General features: G+C 38.4%; 1 protein-coding gene and 1 pseudogene across 2 annotated transcripts in view; one reads left to right on the top strand and one right to left on the bottom strand.

The window, feature by feature from the left end:
• Frmd3 (FERM domain containing 3) overlaps positions 1–4148 on the top strand; it is a 206909-nt gene extending 202761 nt beyond the window's left edge. For both annotated transcript variants that reach the window (XM_028754636.1, XM_028754634.1), the window contains one exon: positions 3927–4148. In XM_028754636.1, coding sequence (XP_028610469.1) covers positions 3927–3940 — 14 coding nt within the window. In that variant the 3' untranslated portion in view covers positions 3941–4148. The remainder of the gene's footprint in view (positions 1–3926) is intronic.
• Positions 4149–14023: 9875 nt separating this feature from the next.
• LOC114610140 lies at positions 14024–14375 on the bottom strand (annotated as a pseudogene).
• Positions 14376–21865: the final 7490 nt, after the last annotated feature.

Below are 21865 nucleotides of genomic sequence, written 5' to 3'. Positions count from 1 at the left end.
ATAGATAGATAGATAGATAGATAGATAGATAGATAGATAGATAGATATCTCCAATTTTTGACAACGCAGCCAGAAATATATGCTGGAACAAAAGAAAGCATCTTCAACAGATGGCACTGGTCAAACTGGATGACTGCATGTAGAAGAATAAAAAAATAGGTTCATGTTTATCTTCTTACACTAAACTCAACTCCAAGTGGATAAAGGACCTAAACAGAAGACCAGATAACCTGAATATTATAGAAGATAAAGTGGAGGATAGGCTTGAATTCATTGACACAGGGAAGAATTTTCTTAGCAGAACAGCAGTAGTATAAGCAGGAAGACCAAAAATTAATGCATAGAACGTAATGAAGCTAAAAATAAATAACTTCTGTGCAGCAAAGGATACCATCATGTGTGCAAAAATGTCAGCATATAGAGTTGGGGGAAATCTTCACCAATTATACATGTAATCAAGGTATCTAGAATATATTTTAAAACTAAACATTAAGAAAACAAATATCCCAATTAAAAATGAAGTATAAAGTTAAACAGGGAGTTCTCAAAAGATGAAAGGCTGAGAAGTATTTAAACAAATGTTTGACATTCTTAGCAATCAGAAAAATGAAAATTGAAAATACTTTGAGATTTTGTGCTAGAGAGATGGCACAGCTATTAAAGGATGGGCTCATAGCAAAAATATGAGATTTCATCTTATTGCAGTCAAAATGGCCAACATCAATAAAGAAGATGACAGTATTTGCTGACAAGAATGTGAGGAAGGAGAAAATGTTCATTTCTGGTAAGAATTCAAACTGGTACAGCTACTATGGGCATCAGTGTGGAAGTTCTTCAAAAAGCAAAAAATTGACCTACCACAAGCTCCAGCTATACTACTATTGGGCATACACCCAGAGGACTCTACATCATACTACAGAGGTGCTTACTTCTCCATATTTATCACTGCTCTGCTCCTAATAGCCAAGAAATGGAAACAGCCTATAAGTCCATCAACTGATAAATGAATAATGAAAATGCAGTACATTAAAGTAACATAATATTATTTAGCTGTTAATCAAGAAGAAATTATGAAATTTTCAGAGTTTCAGAATTAAATAAATAGAGCTAGAAAAATGTTGTCTTCAGTGAGGTAACCCAGATCCAAAAAAGAAAAATGTTGCATGTATTCTCTTATATGTGAATGTTAGCTTTTAAACTTTAGCTATTTTTTTAAATCAAAAATAAATACAAAGGTTAGGCAGCTAATAAGAGACCAGTAGGGGAAAAGAAGATCTCTCAAGGAAAGGAAAATGGAATAGTGTGTTATAAAGAAATAAAGGGGGGACTAGAAAGAGAGGATTAAATGAGGCAGAGAATAGGATGGCAAGATAAAGGAGAGAATATGGGAAAGGAAAACAAATATACTGGAAATCTTTTGAAAAGCAATACAGAAACCTATAATTGTAGATGCTTCCTAAAAATGTATACATATATGAAATGAATTTAAATGGAATCACCATGTAACTAAAGAAAGTTATGCCAGCAAGTTAAATTCCCAGTGCTTGGGATTGATTACATCTTATAGTTTCACTGGACAAGGGGTTCACATAGACACCTCTACAAAACATCACAAGCCAAGATTGTTTATTAATTTCCACAACCACTTACTTATATGTCATTGAACATATAAGTGGTGCAAAAATGTACTTTGTGCACTACTAACAAAGAAAGTTAATCATCAATATTGCCCAGGTACAAACCCATAACCTATAGTAGTATACTGTTATGATAGTCGTACAAATGTTATGGGAGAAAACAAACACTTTTTATTGGATTTAAGGCCTACTCCAGGAGATAGAAACTATACTTGATACTACTATGTGGTCAACATCCTGAAACTAGATAGGCTACAGGCCCGAAGAGAAAACCTTCTACTAAAGGAACATAAAATAAAATGACTCTTAATGGCATACTATTATACCCTTTGATCAATGCACTGCTCAATCCTCATCAGAGAAACTTCTTGTAATTCATGGTAATTGACTCAGAGACCTACAACTGGATGGTATGCAGATAGTGAGAAAGTTTGGGGCACTTAGCCTTAAATGATATGTCATTATCAAACCCTTCCTCTCAAGGCTTAGGAATACATACAGAAAAGGAGGTGTCAAGAGCCAGAGGTGGTGTGTGACTCCAAGGAAACAGTATCTACAATGCACAGCAGGCTCAATATTCACTTACTCATACAAACTGGGAGGCATGCACAAAACCTGCAGAAATTCAAACAAAACAAGATCTTAAAGCTGAGAAGTGAACACAAAGTCCTAGCCCTAACCAAGAAGGTATTTGATAGCCACTAGGAAATGGAAAACTAGTTTTCTACAGTGGAGTGTCACTAGGTAAATGAACGAAACTCCAGAGAAGGCCCCATGCCCAGGAGTAGTTGAATAAACACAAAATGAATTCATGTTTTTTTGGTTTGTTTTTTTTTCTTTGTCTTGTTTGTTATGACCTTTATTTTTGTTTTATGTGGGAGAGGGAGAGGGAGAGGGAGAGGGAGAGGGAGAGGGAGAGGGAGAGGGAGAGGGAGAGGGAGAGGGAGAGGGAGAGAGAGAGAGAGAGAGAGAGAGAGAGAGAGAGAGAGAGAGAGAGAGGAAAGAGTGAAAGAGAAAATTGAGAGAGAAAGAAGAAAGAACATGGGCGGGAGGAAGGTGAAGAAGGTTTGTGAAAAGCTAGAGGAAGAGAAAAAATGTGATCAACATATATTGTACATAAAAATAACAAAAAAGACAGAGATATAAAATAAGCAGAAAAATAGGAAAGATGATTGGTTTTTAGAGTGCTAGAAACTAGAAGTTACACCACTGTATTGAAGAAAGAGTTCCTTTTCCAGAAATAATTGTATCAAACTCTTCAGTGTTGTGCTTGCTATGAAACTCCTCTATCTGTCACAAGCTTGAAAGAATTTTACTATTGTACTTTGGCTGCCCCTCTAACATGTACTCTACAGCTGTAGCAAATCTTCAGATGAGGTCTGGCATGAGCAACACCACTCTTCACACAACTGCAGAAGGAAGACTGTATAATGTGAACCAGGAACAATCCCTTGTTGTAGTTGTTTCCTGGATGTGATGGGTTTTTCTTACTCAGCTCTCCTTAGAAAAACAGAGTCCAGAGTAGAAGACATAAAAAGAGTTCAGAGCTTAATGCTTAATGGTCAGATGACTTAGGAACTTACACTCCTACTTCTGGTAGCTCTTTTCACTGTCTGTAAAGGTATTGACACCCACTGACATTTAGAGATTCATATCTAGCCCAAGGCATAGAAACAATTAGTGCCTTTTCCTGTTTAAATTATATTGTGCATTACTTAATGATGCGGTCAAATGAGGACAAAGAAATATTCTTCTTTGGCTGAGTAAAGCAGAAATCATTTTTGATAATCAGTCCTAAGCCTTGAATCAACCTTTGATTTCCTAAGGGACATTTGCAATAAAATGTGCATACCTTTTGTCTAAAGTTCCAAAGATACAAGTAAATTTGGGGAAATTGAGTACATAGGACATTTTTTTCAGAGGCAGGTTGAGTAGCTGTCCATTGAGCCTAAGAGCTCCAAGAATATAGTACTTAACCACTTACTTACTAAGTAGTGTATTGAGTTTCTGACCCAAGTTCACATCTACTTTTCATTTTTACCTTATATTTTCTGCTGAGTCAAATAGAAGAAGACTCTCTCACAACATTCCCAACCTAACATGCAAGTACTGGTGAGATGCTTTTACATATGGTGTGCCTTCAGGGATGGTTGTAGTTGATGGGACATGAGCATCTTTGGGCTGATTTTCTCTACTTGAGGGAGATAATGTGCTGGTGGTCCCTTCTTACTTATCCTCCTACTTCTCTCTCTTTTCCTGTCTGTCTTGGACCTGCTTTTGGACTTCCAGTCTCTATGCCATAAAAAGACTCAACAGGACCTGCACATGGTGGACCCATCCAATACCAGTTCTCCACATTTCAGCCTCTCTCTCTCTGACTGGGTGGATAAATTTGTGAGCCGACCAAGAAGGCTCAGCTGTCATCACTTCAGAGAGGAAGAAAGAAACTTCACTTAGCCTCAGACTTCAGGTGCATTGACCCATCCATTAGTAAAGCTGATTTGAACCATCTTCTGGCCATTGTGTCTTTTATCTGCTGGGAATTGGAATGATTGTTGGTGGTGGGTAATACTTAGGACTCTTAATTTCTAATGTCACAAAAACAAAAGTTTACAGAAGGTTGGTCTTGGCTAAGCCTTGGGCATCAGAGGATGTTTGTCACCAACATGGGTCCTCACAACCTTCATGAATGAGAGAAGGAACTAGAAATCAGTTAGTAACTAATAAAGGGTTGATTTGAACCATATTTTCCTATGCTAAACCCTTAATTACCACAAATTTCTTTTTGGAAAGGGTGCCAAAGTCATTTTCATGGTTACAGAAATATACTCTTAATAGATATTTTCTGTAGATACTACATATTGAAACACACCTTGCAAATTCTAGCAGTTTCTCAAGCTATCATCCATCACCACCTATAACAGAATTGTTGTTCTGATCATTAAATTTCAAAGGAGAATATTCTTCTGAATAAAAAAAAAATTAAGAAAAAATGTTAGTCTACATGATGTTAGTTACAGATGCATTTTTCAGAAGCAGTTAAAATTTCAAAGTTCTTGTTTAGGTCTCCTGTAATTTTTTTTCAGGGTGAATCAACTGTAGCCTCTGTTTAGTCAATCAAATTTTCATAACATGATTTGAGGGTAAAGTTCTGTAACAGCAATACAGGCTATTATTACAGTAGTGGCCATGGAATTACAGTGCTTATTGGTCAAGTGGTTACTATATACTTCATGTTTAAAAAAGTCTTTTGACAGTAAAACAGGATATGTTGACAAAAGCATGTTGTAGCAACAGAACTCATCTGTCACTGTTCAAGGCACTCTGATGCCCTCTTTTAGCTGTTTTTCTAGGGTGTTTCTTTGTATCCTTGACTAATTGAAACAAAGTAGAAATACTTCTTTACACTCATAGCTCTCCCATTTATCAACACTCAGAGGATGAGAGTACTTACTGTTCAGTAGTAAAGTGCTTATGTAGCTTGGGTGAAGCCCTAGATACAGAATTTATTTTCAGCACTAAAAAGACAAAAGAAAACAAGAATCAAGTAGAATCCAAGAATTCAGTATGATGACATGTATCATATATTTTGATACCAAATTATAAATTACAAAGAAGAAAACTTTAAATTAAACTTTACAATTGAATTATCATTCATTAAATACCAAAGAGGCACTTCCCTAACCATAGTGATGTTCTTAACAATTAGTATGGCCCTACACTTAAACACAAATATATGCTTATGCTAACTCTAAATCTAACTCTTATGCTAGCCTTGTCTTAAACCTAATCTTAATCTTAAATCTAAACATAGCCCATTGCTAATACTAAAATTTACAACATTCTCATCCCTACTATCAATTAGAGCCTTAACACTATCCCTAATTCTAACCATAAATCCTAATACTAGCACAATTTTAATATTAACCTTGCCTCTATCTGTAGTAACAACAACCCTTTATTACCTCAAGCACTAGGGTTAGACCTAGCACTATCCCTAACTACAAAATGAGCATATCCATGACACCAACCCCACTTCTAAGTCCATATTAAAATCATAACCCTAGCACTCCTAATACTAATTCTAATGATAACCCTACATTTCAATTTTTCTCTATCAAAAACTTTAACCCCAATCTTAAAATGACCCTACTTATAATCACACAATACCCCTACTTAATACTAATTCAAATAATAACCATAAGCCAAAAACTATCCTAGCCATAACATTATACTAAACGTAACATTAACCATAATTCTAACTCTAACCCTAACCATACTATAACCTATCCTAACTTCTAACCTTAATGCCAGTAATAACACTTACCCTAAAACCTATCTTGACCATAAAAATAACCTAGTCCTAACTGTAGTTCTAAAACTAACCCTAAATGTAATCCAACCATTGACGTTAACACTAGACTCTAAACCTAACCTAATTCTAACCCTATTTCTAATCTAACACAAAACTCTTCATAGCATTAACCTTAACCATAATCGTAACCCAAACCCTACTTCTAACTCGAAACACAATCTTAAATTTAGCCTTAACCCTAAACCTAACCATAGGCTAAATTGTAGCAGTAGCCTAATGCTAAGCTTTTTAGAACCTTTTTCTAAAACTTATTCTTAAAACTAACACTAAACATGACCAAACATACACACACACACACACACACACACACACACACACACACACACCACAGACATGCATAGTGTCAAAGAATCACATACATTTATCCACAATTTCTGCCGCTCACCCTCACCCCCTCCCCCTCTCTCTCTCTCTCTCTCTCTCTCTCTCTCTCTCTCTCTCTCTCTCTCTCTCTTCTCTCTCTCTCTCTCTCTCTCATTTGCGCGTGAACACTCAAAAACACACACATAAATCACGAATCTCACCATAACTCTAACCCAATTCATAACCCTAATTGTATCCTTAATTATAATCTTAGCTCTTTTCCTAACCTCAATATTTAATCTAAACCTAACTCAAACCTAACAATACTACTAAGCTTAACCCTAACCTTAATTCTAGACCTAAATCTGACCCTGACCCTGACCCTGACCCTAGCCCTAATAGTACCTTTTCTCATTACTCTAATCTTTTTTCCAACCCTAATCATGTCCCTATTTTGTTTTTTTCTAAGATTTATTTTATGTATATGAGTACACTGTAGCTATCTTCAGAGAGCATCAGGTCCCATTACAGATGGTTGTGAGCCACCATGTGATTGCTGGGAATTAAACTCAGGACTTCTAGAAGAGCAAACAGTGCTCTTAACCTCTTAGCTGTCTTTCCAGCCCTGTCCCTATTGCTAATACTAACCATAACCCTAAAGTTAGCCTTATAGCTTACCATAAACATACACCTAACTATCAACCTGACCCCTAACACTTACCAACCCCTAAAACTAATGAGAGTCCTACCCTTCACTCATACATACACAAACATTCAGACACAAACTCTCACAAATCTCTCTAAACCTACTTCTAATAAGGGTTCCCTAATACTTAGACCCCCCTTCTAGCCCATCATCTAAACACAGGGAGAAAAGACAGTAAAGAGGACAAGGGGACCTGTTTAGAAGGAATTCTTTGGGATGATTCCAATCTCTATTGTCAGGATGCCAGCAGTCCAGTTCAGTTTGGTGTCAGGATACCAAACACAAATCAGCAGCAATGGCACAATCCAGCAGAGACAGCCAGGCCTCCACCAAATTGGCACTAGTCAGCAGGAGCAACCAGGACCAGCTGGGACGCCAAGAAAAGTTCTCTGCTCTGTCACAATGAAGTGAAGATCAGTGAAGCCTCATGGCCAACGAAGCACCGCAAGGCTTTGCACCATCACTGTCCCTTGAGTCATATTTATGCTCTCTGCAAACATTATGTGTGCTTCCATGGGTCTTGCCTCAGCAAAACACCACATGAGTCTGCATCACATGACATATTCAGAAACTTCTACTTCATACCCCCCTTTTTGTTTAAAAATTGTCTTTTTACCTAAGATTAGCAATCTACATGCAATAAAAATAATTATAAGAACCATAAAACTAGAACTTTACATCATATTTTAAATAAACAACTTACATAGAATATAGTCTAAGAAAATAACCTTAAACTTCTATTAATATACAATAATTCCAATAAAACAATCTTAAATTTCTATCAATATACAATAATTTAAACTTACCACCCTAGATGATAATAACCATAACATATCAAACAACCAAAAAGATTCATTCCAACTTAAGGGACTTAAGTCTTCTTACAATTGCTTCTTGCTGAATTGGGATGAAGAATTCCTGTTTGGAGTCAAAGGAAAAAAATATGATTAGTCTGAAAAAAATCCTATCTATACATTTGTTGCCCAATGTGTTATTGTGTTATCAGTCCAGTCTCTCTGTTGTCCATACAGTCTATGTGTTGTTGGTTTAGTCTGTGTTGTCTGTCAGTCTATGTGTTGTTCAGCTCTGTGTAATTGATCATTTGGGCTATCCCTTTTGAAATTGGTGTGTATACATATTTTGAGGAAGTAACTAACTGAGCCAGTCTGTGAGAGTGAATCAACCAGACTTATTTGCTTTGTGAAGACATTCATGTCTCAGCTGATAAGAGGTTTTCCTTAGTCAGATCTAAACTTTATAAGTTTTGTTGTTAACCATAAACTTTCTATGTCAACACCATTCATTTGCACCATTAATTTGAGTCTCTGATCATAAACCACTGTTTGCCAGAACACAGGTTTTCCATTCCTCCCAAGAATTCCTATTCTTTCTACTGGAGTAACCTTGCTCTTAATGTAAGGAAACAACAACAGTTGACCAATTCAATCCCCTGCATCAATTTTTATCTCCTTTCTCTCATATACCATGATTCTAATTGGTTCCTTGCTATTCCCACCTACTATACCAGGATGCACAATAAATCCTTGAGAAGTTAACTCACTTCTTCTCAAGATTATCCCTACTGTTCCTAATGGTAAAGGACCATACACATCAGTGGTTAACTTACAACATCCAGATTTTGGGAGTAGGGTAAAAGGCATACCTGTTGCCAGATCCAAAGATGCATATCCTTCTGTGGCATGTATAAGGTCAGAAATACTTCATTTTGATTTTCTTGCCTGCCTGGAACTTTCTAGTTGATCAATGGAAGACAGCTTGTATTGTTTTACTAGAGGGGCTCGAGGAGACAAATCTCTCTGTTCCTTTACTAAGGATAAGAGGTTGCCACATATATCCCTCTTGGACCTGCAATCCTTGGCCAATGTTTACTCTTTCCACACCTGCTATAATACCTGGGAAACCCTTGTGGTTCATAGCAGCCAGAACTTGCTTGTTCTCCTCCACAAATGCCATATTCTCTAGAGTCAATGTGCTGCTATTGAGCTCTGAATCTTCTAGCCCTGGATCTCTTTGGAAATGGCCAAATTCACCATAATTAAAACATTGGGCATTTTGATTTCTAAGACTTATAGCTATGGCTTGCCCTATGCTATTAGTATGATGCTCCTGAAAAACAGTGCCAGTTGTCTCTCTTAACCATTTGTCTACTGAAAGCCTGGTGGTTTCAATGGTCAGACTGCTCTCTTATACTCAGCATTCATGTTTTCACATATGGTCTTAGTCAAAAGGCCAAGAAACTATTCAGTATTCACATTTTCAAAGGTCAATATCTCTATCAATAGCTGTATATTGTCACTTTCAGGGTCTCATATGGCTCTATTTATAGCTGAACCCAATCTATGTAAGAAATTGGTAAATGTTTTTGTAGTTCCCTGTATTACCTTCATAAATGAGGCAGAATTTTTCCCTGGCTCCTCAATCATATCCTAGGCTCTTAAAGCCACAACATGACATTGTTCCATTATGCCATCATCAAATCGGATTTGTTACCCTTCACCAAGCAGCTGGTCTTTAGTAACATTTAACCCCCTTGTTATATTCCGTTGTTCTAATTTTATGGCTTTGTGCCTCCACCACAAGTTGTTGTCTAGCTTCTAGAACAGCTGACACCAAACCTTTCCAATCTGGGGGCTAACCATATTCTGCCAAGTCCAAGTAGTTAACATTTCTTCATCAAATGGAGAGTGAAAGCCATATACTTCCAAAGCCTCTTTAAAATGCATTAGATCTATCATTTCTATCAGATGCCAGTTCAGCTCATTATAGGCAAGAATACCATCATTACCAGTTATATGTTACCCAAAGACTGGGAAGGCTAAAGATGCTTGTGTAGGCTCAAGCAAATCCTCTGGTGGTGTGCTCAGTTGAACACTATCTGATTGTTGTACCATCGCCTACTCTTCCTGGCCCCTAGCTTCACGAGGGTGCTCTAGGCACCTGCCAGAGAAAGTGTATGACGTAGGGTGACGTGGCAGTTTACCATCCAGCCCATTTTGCTTCTCTTTGCCATTGTGCAGTACTTTCTCAATCTCAGACATTAAGCCTGAACCCCAACCAAAGAGTACACATGGAGGGACCCATGGCTCCAGCTACATATATAGCAGAGGATTGCCCTATGTGGCATCAAAGAGAGGGGAGGCCCTTGGTCCTGTGAAGGTTTGATACCTCATTGTAAGGGAACACTAGAGTGGTGAGGTAGGAATGGAAAGGTGGGTAAGGGAGCACTCTCATAGAAGCAAAGGAGAGGGGGGAGGGGATGGGGGATTGAGGAGAGGAAACTAGGGAGGGTGAAAACATTTGAAATGTAAATAAATACAACCAATTTTTTAAAAAGCATCTTCAACCAATGATGCCAATCAATTTGAGTAGCTGCATGTAGAAGAATTAAAGTAGATCTTATCTCATCCTACACAAAACTCAACTCCAGAGGGATCAAGAACTTCAACATTATGCTCAAAACAATGAATCTGGTAGAAGTATGGAAAAATTAAAGTAAAGAATATACTTGGGCTGTAAAATGGCTCAGCGGTTAAGAGCACTGACTGCTCTTCCAGAGGTCCTGAGTTCAAGTCCCAGCAACCACATGGTGGCTCACAACCATCTTTAATGGGATCTGATGCCCTCTTCTGGTGTATCTACAGAGAGCAATGGTGAATACATAAAATAAATAAATAAATCTTTAAAAAAAAGAAGAAGAATATACTTGAACTCATGGACAATGGAAGGACTTTATTAACAGGACCCTAGTAATTAACAAGTGGAATGTCATGAAGCTAAAAGACTTCTGTACAACCAAGAACACCATCATTTTAAAAGGCCTATAGAAAGGAAAAGAAATCCTTGTCAGGTATACATTTGACACAGGATGAGTATCTAGAATATAAATGAAATGAGTATCACAAACCTCAAACATCAAGAAAACATCCCAAGTTTAAAAAAAATAGGGCATAGAACTAACAGGGTTTTTTGTTGTTTTTGTTTTGTTTTGTTTTGTTTTGTTTTGTTTTGTTTTGTTTTGTTTTTTAGTGTTTTTTATGAAATACACATGGCTAAGAAACATTTTTAAATTTTTGATATTATTAGCCATCAGGGAAATACAAATTATAACTACCTTGAAATTTTATATTACCCCAGCCAGAATAGCTAACATTAGAAAACAAAATTACCACAACCACTGTATAGATGCAAGCCAAGGAAAGCACACTTCCCTACTGTTGGATGGGAAGGGTGCAAACTAGTACTACCACTACGGAAATACATGTTGATGTTTCTCAAAAAAAAGAAATCCAGAAATAGATCTAGTGCATGATTCACCAATAGCACTCTTGGGCATATATTCAAAGCACTCTCTATCCTTATATAAAGATAACTGCCCATCTGTGATCATTACTGCTCCATTCACAGTATCCAGGAGACGGAAACAGCCTAAAATATTCATCAACTGGTTAATGGTTAAAGAAAATATAGTATATTTGCACAATTGAATTACCTTCAGCTAGTAAGAAAAATAAAGTTATGTAATGCACAGATAAATGGATGGAGCTAAAAACATTCTTTCTGAGTGACATAACACAGAGATCAGGGCATATACAAGAGTTCATGGTGGACCAGCTTTTACAGGAAGGGAGATAGGATGTATGATATAATGTGATACATGAGTGTAATGGAACAAGAAGGATTAAATGAGGTACAAGATTGGAGAGAATGACAGAGACGTGGAAAGGTGTACTGATCAACAACACTAAAGATCTCTTGAAAAAGACATGAAAATCTACTACTGTAGAAGCTTCCTAAAATTTATATAAACATACATAAAACAAGTTTAAAGGTGTATCCAATAAAGGGACAATAATACCTCTAATATAGGCTAACAATTAAAAAGCCTAGTGTTAGAACCTGTCTTTGGAGTTTTTGGCCAGTGAAGTTCCATAGATATCAAACCACTACAGAATATGACCAGTGCTCTGGGTTACACTCCAGAACTTGATGGTAAGACAATACACACTCAAGTCATGACCTTTATGTTCTATATAAAGGAATCAGTCTGGTACTTGAACTGGAAGCTTTATCCCTCCTAGGTAACTTTCACAGTGTTTGAATGTGCTATGCACACTACTAGGGGAGAAAAGTAATCTCTATACTTACCTAGATGTGGACCCTGCAAGCTATTGTCTAGCCTGGAAACACATCCCCACTGGTGCAATAGTGACACAAATGTCATGGTAGATACCATCCAAATAATTGACTCTGGCATGGAGTTTGAGAGGCCTTCACAGGTAACAATCTAATGAATTTTGAGATGTGACAGATGTATACCTGTTGTAAATGATGAATAAATAAATATGCCCTTCATTCCTGGACAGAGAGCTTAGCTGTGCTTTATAACAACCACAGAAAAAGTTAAAAGCCAAGAAAGAGTAAAGATCATTTTTTTTTCTAACAAAAAAGAAATAAAGCTACAGTTTTAAGATGAAAATATTAGTTCACTGATAAAGCTAAAACACTAAAAACTTATTTCTAAGTAACATACTCTAGTGTTAAAAAAATAGTCTCAATATATAAATAAGAACAAGTAATAAATTTATTCAAAATAAGATTTATATTACTTAAAGAGATGTTGTCTTATTTTATGATTCTGTGGATATGTGTTGGGAAAGGCTATGTGCATGCTGATGGAGCATCTGGAGAGGCCATAAGTCATCAGAGCTTCTGAAACTGTTGTTACAGGTAACTGTAAGCAGCTCCACATCCATGTCGGGAACTAAATTTTGGTCTTTCACCAAAGTAGTCCAGCTTTTAACTGCTGGACCATTTATCTAGGCCAAGACTTATATTCTTAAATTAGATATTTGAAATTTGGTTAATATATTAAAGTTGTTTAATAAATTATCAAGGTAGAGCTATAAAGAAAGTATTTATACACATATGCCACAGGACTTGTATGTGTATTATATAAAGAACTGCTATAATAGTTAAAAATAAATATAGTAATAATAATAATAAATAATAATAATAAATGTTTAAAAGTAAATCCAAAAGTTGGAAGACTCACAGTCAAATAATATTTTTTAAATCCTTTATGCCCTTCCCAGGGAGATTCATGGACTCCCATAGAGCCTTTATTTGTATCTAACTTCTCTGAACCTGTGGATTGTGGCTTGATTATCATTTACTTAACAGCCAATATCTATTTATACTTGAATGCATATTTGTCATTTCAGGGTTACCTCACTCAGAATAATTTTTTTCTTGTTGCATCCAGTTGACTGCAAATTGTATGCTGCCATTTTTTAACAGGTGAGTAATTCTCCATTGTGTAAATGTAACACGTTTTCTTTATTTAGTCTCCAGTTGAGAGACATCTATGTTGTTTCCACTTACTGATTATTATGACCAAAGCCACAATGAACATAGTTGAGCAAGTGTCCTTGTGATAGTAATAGGTTGGAGCGTCCTTTGGGTATATGCCCAAGGGTGGTATAGCTGGGTCAATTTTCTGAAAAACTGCCATATTGACTTCGAAAGTGCTTCTAGAAATTTGCATTACTACCAGCAATGTAGAAGTGTTCCCCTTGCCCAGCAAGAGCTGTCACTGGTGGTTTTGTTCTTAGCTAGTCTTTTTTTTTCCCCCTTTCAATAAGAAATTTAATTATTTTTTAAAAAATCCAAATGCCGGCATTGTCCAGACATTTTTAACAGGTTTATTTATAATTTTTATAAAGTTGAACTGTTGAAATGTGTTCACTGAAACATTTTGTTTGCATTAATGCTTTACATCTTGCATTTATATTAAAAATTCACACACAAATGAACGTGGAGAAACTCCCAATACCTGATTCTGTCCCCTGTGTTTCCACTCGCAATCCTATACTCAGGTACCTTTGACCCCAGAGAAAAATATCTAACATTCAGAACTACTGATAACAGGAAGAAGAGGAAAAAAAATTTTGAGAATGAAATGTTTCCCCTCACAGTGGACTCTTAAGCACGTTCTCTGCGTATGCGGCAAGCTAGCTTGGTATCTTTTGGCATAATTGTCACACGTTTGGCATGGGTAGCACACAGATTGATATCTTCAAAAGGGACAACCAGATATGCCTCACTTGCCTCCTGCAAAGCACCAATAGCTACACACTCTGGAAGCGCAGATCTGTTTTGAAGTCTTGAGCAATTTCTCGCACCAGAGGAGTGCCACAGTACCAGGCCAGTAACAATGAGGTTTCTTCACCCATCCAGTAGAGGGCGCCCTCTTGCGAGCGGCTTTTGTAGCCAGTTGTTTCCTGGGTGCTTTACCACTGGTGGATTTGCCGGCAGTCTGCTTTGAACGAGCCATGGTATGGGCACCTCCTTACTTACCCCTCTAACTTCGGCTGGAGCTTGGCAAGCAAGAGGTGGCACTGGCATTAGAGAGTGGCGGCCGATCTTAGCTATTCTGACAAGTGTAAAATAGAATCTCAAAGTACTTTTGATTTGCATTTCTCTAGTGGCTAAGGATGTTAAACATTTCTTAAACTGTTTCTCAGCCACATGAAATTCTTTGTTGAGAATTCTGTTTAGATTTGTACCCCCATTTTTTCATTCAGTTATTTGTTTTTTATATCTAGTTTTTTGAGGTCTTTATTGTTCATCTGCTATTAGACCACTAAGAGATGTGAAGTTGGTGAAAATCTCTTCCCATTCTGTAAGCTGCTGCTTTGCCTAATTGATGGTGTTCTTTGCCTTACAGAAACTTATCAGGTTCATGAAGTACCATTTATTAATTGTTGATAGAATAGATTTTGTGGTAAACTTGGAATAGGTGGGGTCAGAGGTGGGAGGGATTATGTTTGTGGACGAGAAGAAGAGAATGAAGGGAAAGACATCTGGAATTAAGGGCATGCATTTGGGGAAATACGTGGATCCCTAGTGGAGGGGGAAATTCATAGAATCTATGAGGGTGGCCCTACTGAAAACCATTCATAATGAAGGATGCAAAACTGAGCTGGCCATCTTGTATAGCCAGTCAAGGCTTCCAGTAGAAGGGCTAGATTACATTTGGTAGAGTTATTGGTCAAGAGGGTCCCATGGAGATACCTAAACAACCCAGGCTGATGCTAGGACAGAGGGTTGCTCTCCGAAAACTGACATTGGGCGCCCCACTGCCAAGAACAACATCCACGCAGCTCAATGAACATAGAGATGTAGAGCTGGTACCTGTATGGAAACTTTACCCCTGTGTTCTAGTCTCTGTGATGCAAGAAGATACTCTGCAGGGAATGTGGCTATACAAAGAGAAACCTGAACACCAACCCAGCCATAAGACCCTCGACCTACCAATCTGTTCTACCTGCAAGATGAGCTGGTTTTACTTGAAGCTTATGCCACAAGAGGGAGCCCACACCCCACAATGCATAGATAGCCAAGAACAGGAGACTGGACAGCCCAGAGACCTGAGATAAAATCAAACACAACTGGAAAAAAAAATCAATGAAGTGATTCCTAATGATATATTCATAGATCATGCCCTGTCCAGAGATGTTTCCTCTGGTAACAGGTGGAAGTGGCTGCAGAGACCCACAGCCAGCCATTATGCAGAATCTAAGTTATAGATCTTCATTGTACCCCCTCCCACACACACACATCTTGGAGCATAGGGAACCCTATGGAAGAAGCAGAGAAAGACTACAGGAGTCAGAGGGGGTGGAAAACACCAGGAAACTTGGTCTACTGAATCAACTAAGCAGGACTCATATGATTCCTTGTCCCATCATGCTTGCAGTCCCACTCATCTTCCTGTCCTCTTATATCTGCCCTCTCCTCTTGCAACCTCCTCCCCAAAATAGAGAACATACAAATAAACAAAACAAAGCATAGAAAATATTGGCTGGAAGCAGGGTCAACTCTCTGGCTCTCATGCCCTTGGAGCTGTAGTGTGTTCCACAGTATACACCTCTGTCCACACATCTTCACTTGCAAATGTTTATTGTAATGAGTCATTGGTTGTATTCAAGGTCTCTGGCATCTACGTCACCATTAATATGGGATCCTCACCGGGACTCCTCCAGGTTATCCTGTTGTTGTCCTGTGTCTTGAACACTTGCCATTTTACGCACTCCGCCTGTACACAGATGATGGTGTGGGGAAACTCAAAGTTCTCAATCTGGGTCTGGGTGGTAAGTGAGCTGGTCACCCACCAGCCCTCCCTTATCAGTACCATCAGAGTGAGCTCTCCAGCACTGCTCCAGCTAGGCTACCCAATGCTGCTACTGGCAGGAAGCAGGGTCAGCTCTCTGGCTCTCATGCCCTTGGAGCAGACTCACCATCAAGCACATCTCCAGAGCCAGCTCCATTGTGCTCCTCAGTCACTCTCCCAAGTGGTGCCTATGATGAGGATCTGAGTCGGCTCTTCTACTCTCACACCCTCAAAGCTGACTCACGCATGCCTTCGACATCAGGGCTGGCTCTCTTGACCACCACAAGTGGTGAGGAGTGAGGGAGAGGAGGGGGAAGGAAGGAAAGAAAGCATCTCCTCTACAGCTGGGTCACCCTGGGGCAGATGAATGTTGGGGCCAGCTCTCCTATTCTCACACCCTCGGGGCCAGCTCACCCACACCCCACCACTGAGTGCTGCAGGCACTGAGGGGCAGTGCGAGCTCTTCCACTCTCACGACTTTGTGGTCAGCTCTCCCAAGTGCCACAGGTGGTGAAAGACAAAAACCGGGAGAGTATCATCTCCAAGTCCATGCCACTTCACAGCAAAGGAGTGTCAGGGCCAGCACTCCTTCACCCTTCGGGCCAGCTCACTTGTGCCCCCACTACCTGTGCCAGCTCTGCTGTACAAGGCAAGTCACAGGTCCCAAAAGGGGCAGGGAGAGCTCTCTGGCTCTTGTGGCACCAGAGCCAGCTTTCTCGACTGCTGGAAATAGCAAGGAGTGATGTAGGGGAGGGCATCTCCTCAACACCCGTGGTCTCCCATGATCTCACCTTTGGGGCTGACTCACTAGTGCCCCCTAGAGCCAGCTCTACTGTGCTTCCCAGGCCAAGTGCAAGTCCTTCTCTCTCAAGTGCTACCACAGACAGTGAGGGATAGGCCCAGTCCTTCACAATCCCTGAATATCCAAATGGTTCCTGGCAGCTGCCCAGACTAGAGATGCCTCCACGTTCTCTATGGTAATATAAGCCATGAACATCAACACCTGCCCCTGCATAGCCATGGGACCCAGACATGGCCTTCAGCAGGGGTTGGTACTTCACTATGGCCTTAAGTGGCAGTACTCAAATCAGGCTACTCGTCTCCACCCTCCAGCCTCTAGTTCCATCTCTCTTCATAATGTTCAAACTGTTTCACTTCTCTTTCTCTCCCATCTGTCTACCACATACTTGCACATTGTAGTAGCTCGCACTGCAGCCAGGACATGAGACTGGTGGGACTCTGGGTGACCTTTTCTGTCAGTGCTGCATGGCATAGCAGCAAGCCAACTTCTGTATGTCCACAGCCTACTGGTGTAGCATGGTGCTAGCAGGTCTGTCAACATCGCTCCCTTTCTATACCATATGACATGAAGGCAGGCAGGCCTCTGTGTGTCTATGGCACACCTGATACATGTAGCAGCTGTCAGATCTCTGGGCACCTCTCCCCACCCTCGTCCTGTGGCTCTCAGCAGGCCTCTGGCTGTCTTTCTCCTCCCATGCTGTGCTGTGTGGTGATAGGTGAGTTCTGTGTCTCTCTTTTTTTATGTAGGTATTTAGTGCTATGATCTTGCCTTTTAGAGTCACTTTCATTTTGTCTCATAGGCTTTGGTATATTGTGTTTTCATTTACATTCAGTTCTAAAAAGTTTTATTTTTTTTAATTTCTGTCTTGACCCATTTTACATTGAAAAGTGAGTTTCCATAAATTGATAAGCGCTCAGTTGTTTCTGTTGTTGATATCCAGCTTTAATCTGTGATGGTCAGAAAGGATACAGGGTATTATTCAGTTTCTTCTACCTGTTGAAATTTGCTTTGCACCCAAATATGTTCTGCAGAAAATTCCTTGAGGTGCAGAGAGAAAATATATATTAGTTTGTTTTGGGGAGAAACTTTCTGTAAATATCTCTCAGGTCCATTTCATTTATAAAGTCAATTAGCTTCAGCATTTCTTTGTTTAGTTTTTGTCTGGATGACCGTCCAATGGCAAGAGTGAGATATTGAAGTCACCATTATTGCTGAATGAAAGAAGCCCTGTATTTTATTGTTTTCATTCTCAGTTCTTGTACTTTCTCAGGAGAATAGATCACATGGTTTTCCAAGTGTCTTTACATTCCAAAAATAGTTGATATCAAGTTCAAGGCATTAATAATATATCACTGAATAATGGTCAATATGTGCTTTTAACTATATTAGTATTTCTTTTATCAGCTTGAGTGCTTGATTCAAGGGCCCTTTTGCTTGATGCATAAAAGTATAGAATTGCAGTGTCTCCTCGTAGTTTTTCCTTTGATGAATAAGTAGTGTCCTTCCCTATCTCTTTTGATTAGTTTTGGTTTGAAATCAATTTTGTCAGGTTTTAAAATAAATTCTAATCCTGCATTGGTTTGTTTCTTGGATTCTGGAATATCTATTTTTTTATCCTTTTACCCTGAGATGGTGTCTATCCTTAATAGTATGGTGTGTTTCCTAGATGCAGCAGAAGAAATGATTCTGTTTTCGAATTCACTCATGAGTCTGTGTCTTTTTATTGAGTAACTGAGACCATTGAAAGTTATCAGTTGTCAGGAGTCATCTAGAATAGGCTAAAGGCATGCAGGTGACTTTCCTGGAGATGGCCCACTGTTTTTGCATGGATGCAATGGGTCAACTCCGAATTGCAGGGACTTCAGAGAACTCGTCTCAGGATCGATTCTGATTGCTGATGTGATTTTCCTGTCATTTATATTATGATTCTAATAATTCTTTGCATTAGCCTACCCTATTGTGCAGATTTTCTGCAGATAAACAAAGACGTACTCTCCTATAGCAATGCAATGTAGGCAAATTGATGATTTCATAATTCCTAATAATGATTCTATAAAATTTCTAAAATTACACAAGTAATTTTAAGCCCTCTACAGTATGAAAACTGCAATTTGAGCTCTGTAAACCTTAGTGTAGGATAGAAAGCAGTCTTGGAACTAATTTCCCTAATTTAGGGAAAACTTTCCTCTAGGTTAGCTGTAAAGCCATTATCTGATAACTAAAGGAAATAAACTAGGTATAGACAATTTATTGTAGGTACAAAGACAAAGGATAAAATATTGACAGGATTTATCTACTTAAAGCTTTAAAACTAACGAGACACAAAGCAGATGATTTGCCTCTTGACAAAACCAAGCTAACATATGACATAAAAGCTGTTGTTTTAAGCTGTGGAACTAGTGACAAATAATGAATGTTTAGTTAGATACTAGTCCTGATGAAAACATATGTAAACATTTTTACTATGACTTCTTATTCAATTTATTGACTTGAATTAATGCCTTGAACTTGATATCAACTATTTTTGGAATGTAAAGACACTTGGAAAACCATGTGATCTATTCTCCTGAGAAAGTACAAGAACTAAGAATGAAAACAATAAAATACAGGGCTTCTTTCATTCAGCAATAAAAAAGAAAAGCCTTTTTTTTCACCAATAGAAAGATGGAGCTTTTATCTTTCAGCAAAAAGAGGATGAAGTGTTTTCTTTCTCTGAGCAATAAAGGTTAGAGCTTATTTTTTCATCCAGAATGAGTGAGGTTTTTTTTTGCACTGGTGCTTGCTCAGTGAAATTTTCTTGTTGGGGCTTTTGCTCCAACCACCGAAAAAAAAATATATATATATGTATGTATGTATGTATAGATGTATGTTTTTAAGTATGCAAAAACACTTGTGGAGTTGATGAAACAGGTGGTTGTGTCTGACCAGAATGTATGAATGTATGTGTCTCTCTGAGTGTGTGTGTGTGTGTGAATTTGTGCATGTCTGTGGATATTGCTTGTATAAATAATTTTCTTTCTGTATTTGTGACTTTCTTTTCTTGACTCTCAAGGAGTTAACGAACTTGAGAAAAAAAGTAAAAAGAGCCAGAGTAATCACTTGTTTACTCAATCCCCCCCCCAAACACACACACACACACACACACACACACACACACACTGTTAAACAGTGAGTTTTAATCATCAGAAGCCAGCTAGTTGTTTCTGGCCCCAGAATAATGAAGATTTTAAAAAGATAAGTATTACAAAAAGTAAGCTACAATCACACCTTTTGCCACTGCAGTTGCCAGCATTCCCATTGCTGCCTCCCTCGGCAACCTTGTGATGCTGGGGAAGTTTCCAGCAATCAGTGAGCAGTGTTTATTGATTTCTGATAGTTTGTTGTTATTCTGTGGAGTTTTTCCCCCTCTTTTGATTTGTTGATTGGAGATTATTCATTTCTTGTATTCTCTTGTGTGTGGTTAAAGTCTTCAAGTTGAAGTTTTTCTTCTAGTTACTGCTATAGAGCTAAGTTTGTAGCTATATACTGTTTAAATTTGGTTTACCATGGGATTGTTTTCTCCTTTTCATGTATTTATTGGACATTTGTACTTCTTTTAAGAACAATCAAGACATTTGTTGATATTATTATTCTTTAGGTGTTTAATAGAATTTCTTGTCTTCTTTACGTACAAAGATGTTGGGGAAACAGATGGCAGAGTGTCTCCTCATTCTTATGTTACCTCTTCACTCCAATAGCTCTAGACTTTACTGGACAGAGCTTTCAATGCTATACAATTGCAGTTGTGAAATTTTCTATTATTTCCTGAGCTGTTAGAGACTTGTTCAGAAAGTCATTATGTAGTCTTCAGTCTTGTGGTTTCTTTTATGTTTTCCTCTAACACTTTCAGAGTTTCATGTTGATCTATTTTCAGGTGATTTTTATGAGGGTGAGGGCTTGGAATCTCATTTCAGTTTTTGACATGTGTGGATCCAATTTTCTAGCACCCTTTGTTCAAGAAGCTGCCTTTTCTCCAATGTTTTGTCATCTGATGGCTGTGGCTATGTGAGTTTATTTCTGAATTCAGTGCAGCAGTTTAACATATCATATTGTCTTCTGTCCATGGAGTGGCTGGTTGTTGAGCCAAATGGTTTCCATGCATAGATAACATGCCCCACACATACTGTGTGTCTTACAGCTACCTTTGGTAATTTACAGGAGCACATGTAGTATTTTCCTACAAAAAATTACTCTCAAGTGTGCAAAACAAGAGGAAAACATGAACAGCTTGAGAATAAGTCTGAACCTGGAACATAGTTAGGCATCTATATGGAAGGTGCAGTAAGTACTTTGCTTTTGACATGGTTCATATTTTCAGTTGTTGAATGTACCTTCAGTGTTATCACTTCTTGTGGAGTGCATTAGAATATTCATGTGGAATCTTCAGCCAGAGCAAACTACAATAGTTATAAAGTAATGATTCTATGGTATCCGTGTGAGACCAAAATAGGCATTAGTCAGAGACCAAGATGGGCATTAGTTAGAAACCTCAAATGTGAGTGAACAATTTGGTACATTTTTATTTTACAGTTTAGCTGGGCAGTGGTGGCGCACGCCTTTAATCCCAGCACTTGGGAGGCAGAGGCAGGCGGATTTCTGAGTTCAAGCCCATCCTGGTTTACAGAAGGAGTTCTAGGACAGCCAGGGCTACACAGAGAAACCCTGTCTTGAAAAAAAAAAAGTTAAAAACAAGTGCTATTTTCATGGATGTGGTGTTCTTTTATGGCTACATTTCAGTTCCCTGTGTTGTTTCTAATAATTAGACACACACACACACACACACACACACACACACACACACACACACACA

The sequence above is a fragment of the Grammomys surdaster genome, unplaced genomic scaffold (assembly GCF_004785775.1).
Source record: "Grammomys surdaster isolate TR1022 unplaced genomic scaffold, NIH_TR_1.0 126029, whole genome shotgun sequence".
Taxonomy (NCBI): domain Eukaryota; kingdom Metazoa; phylum Chordata; class Mammalia; order Rodentia; family Muridae; genus Grammomys; species Grammomys surdaster.
The sequence above is the reverse complement of the archived record's forward strand: the minus strand, read 5'-3'. Positions and strand labels throughout refer to the sequence as shown.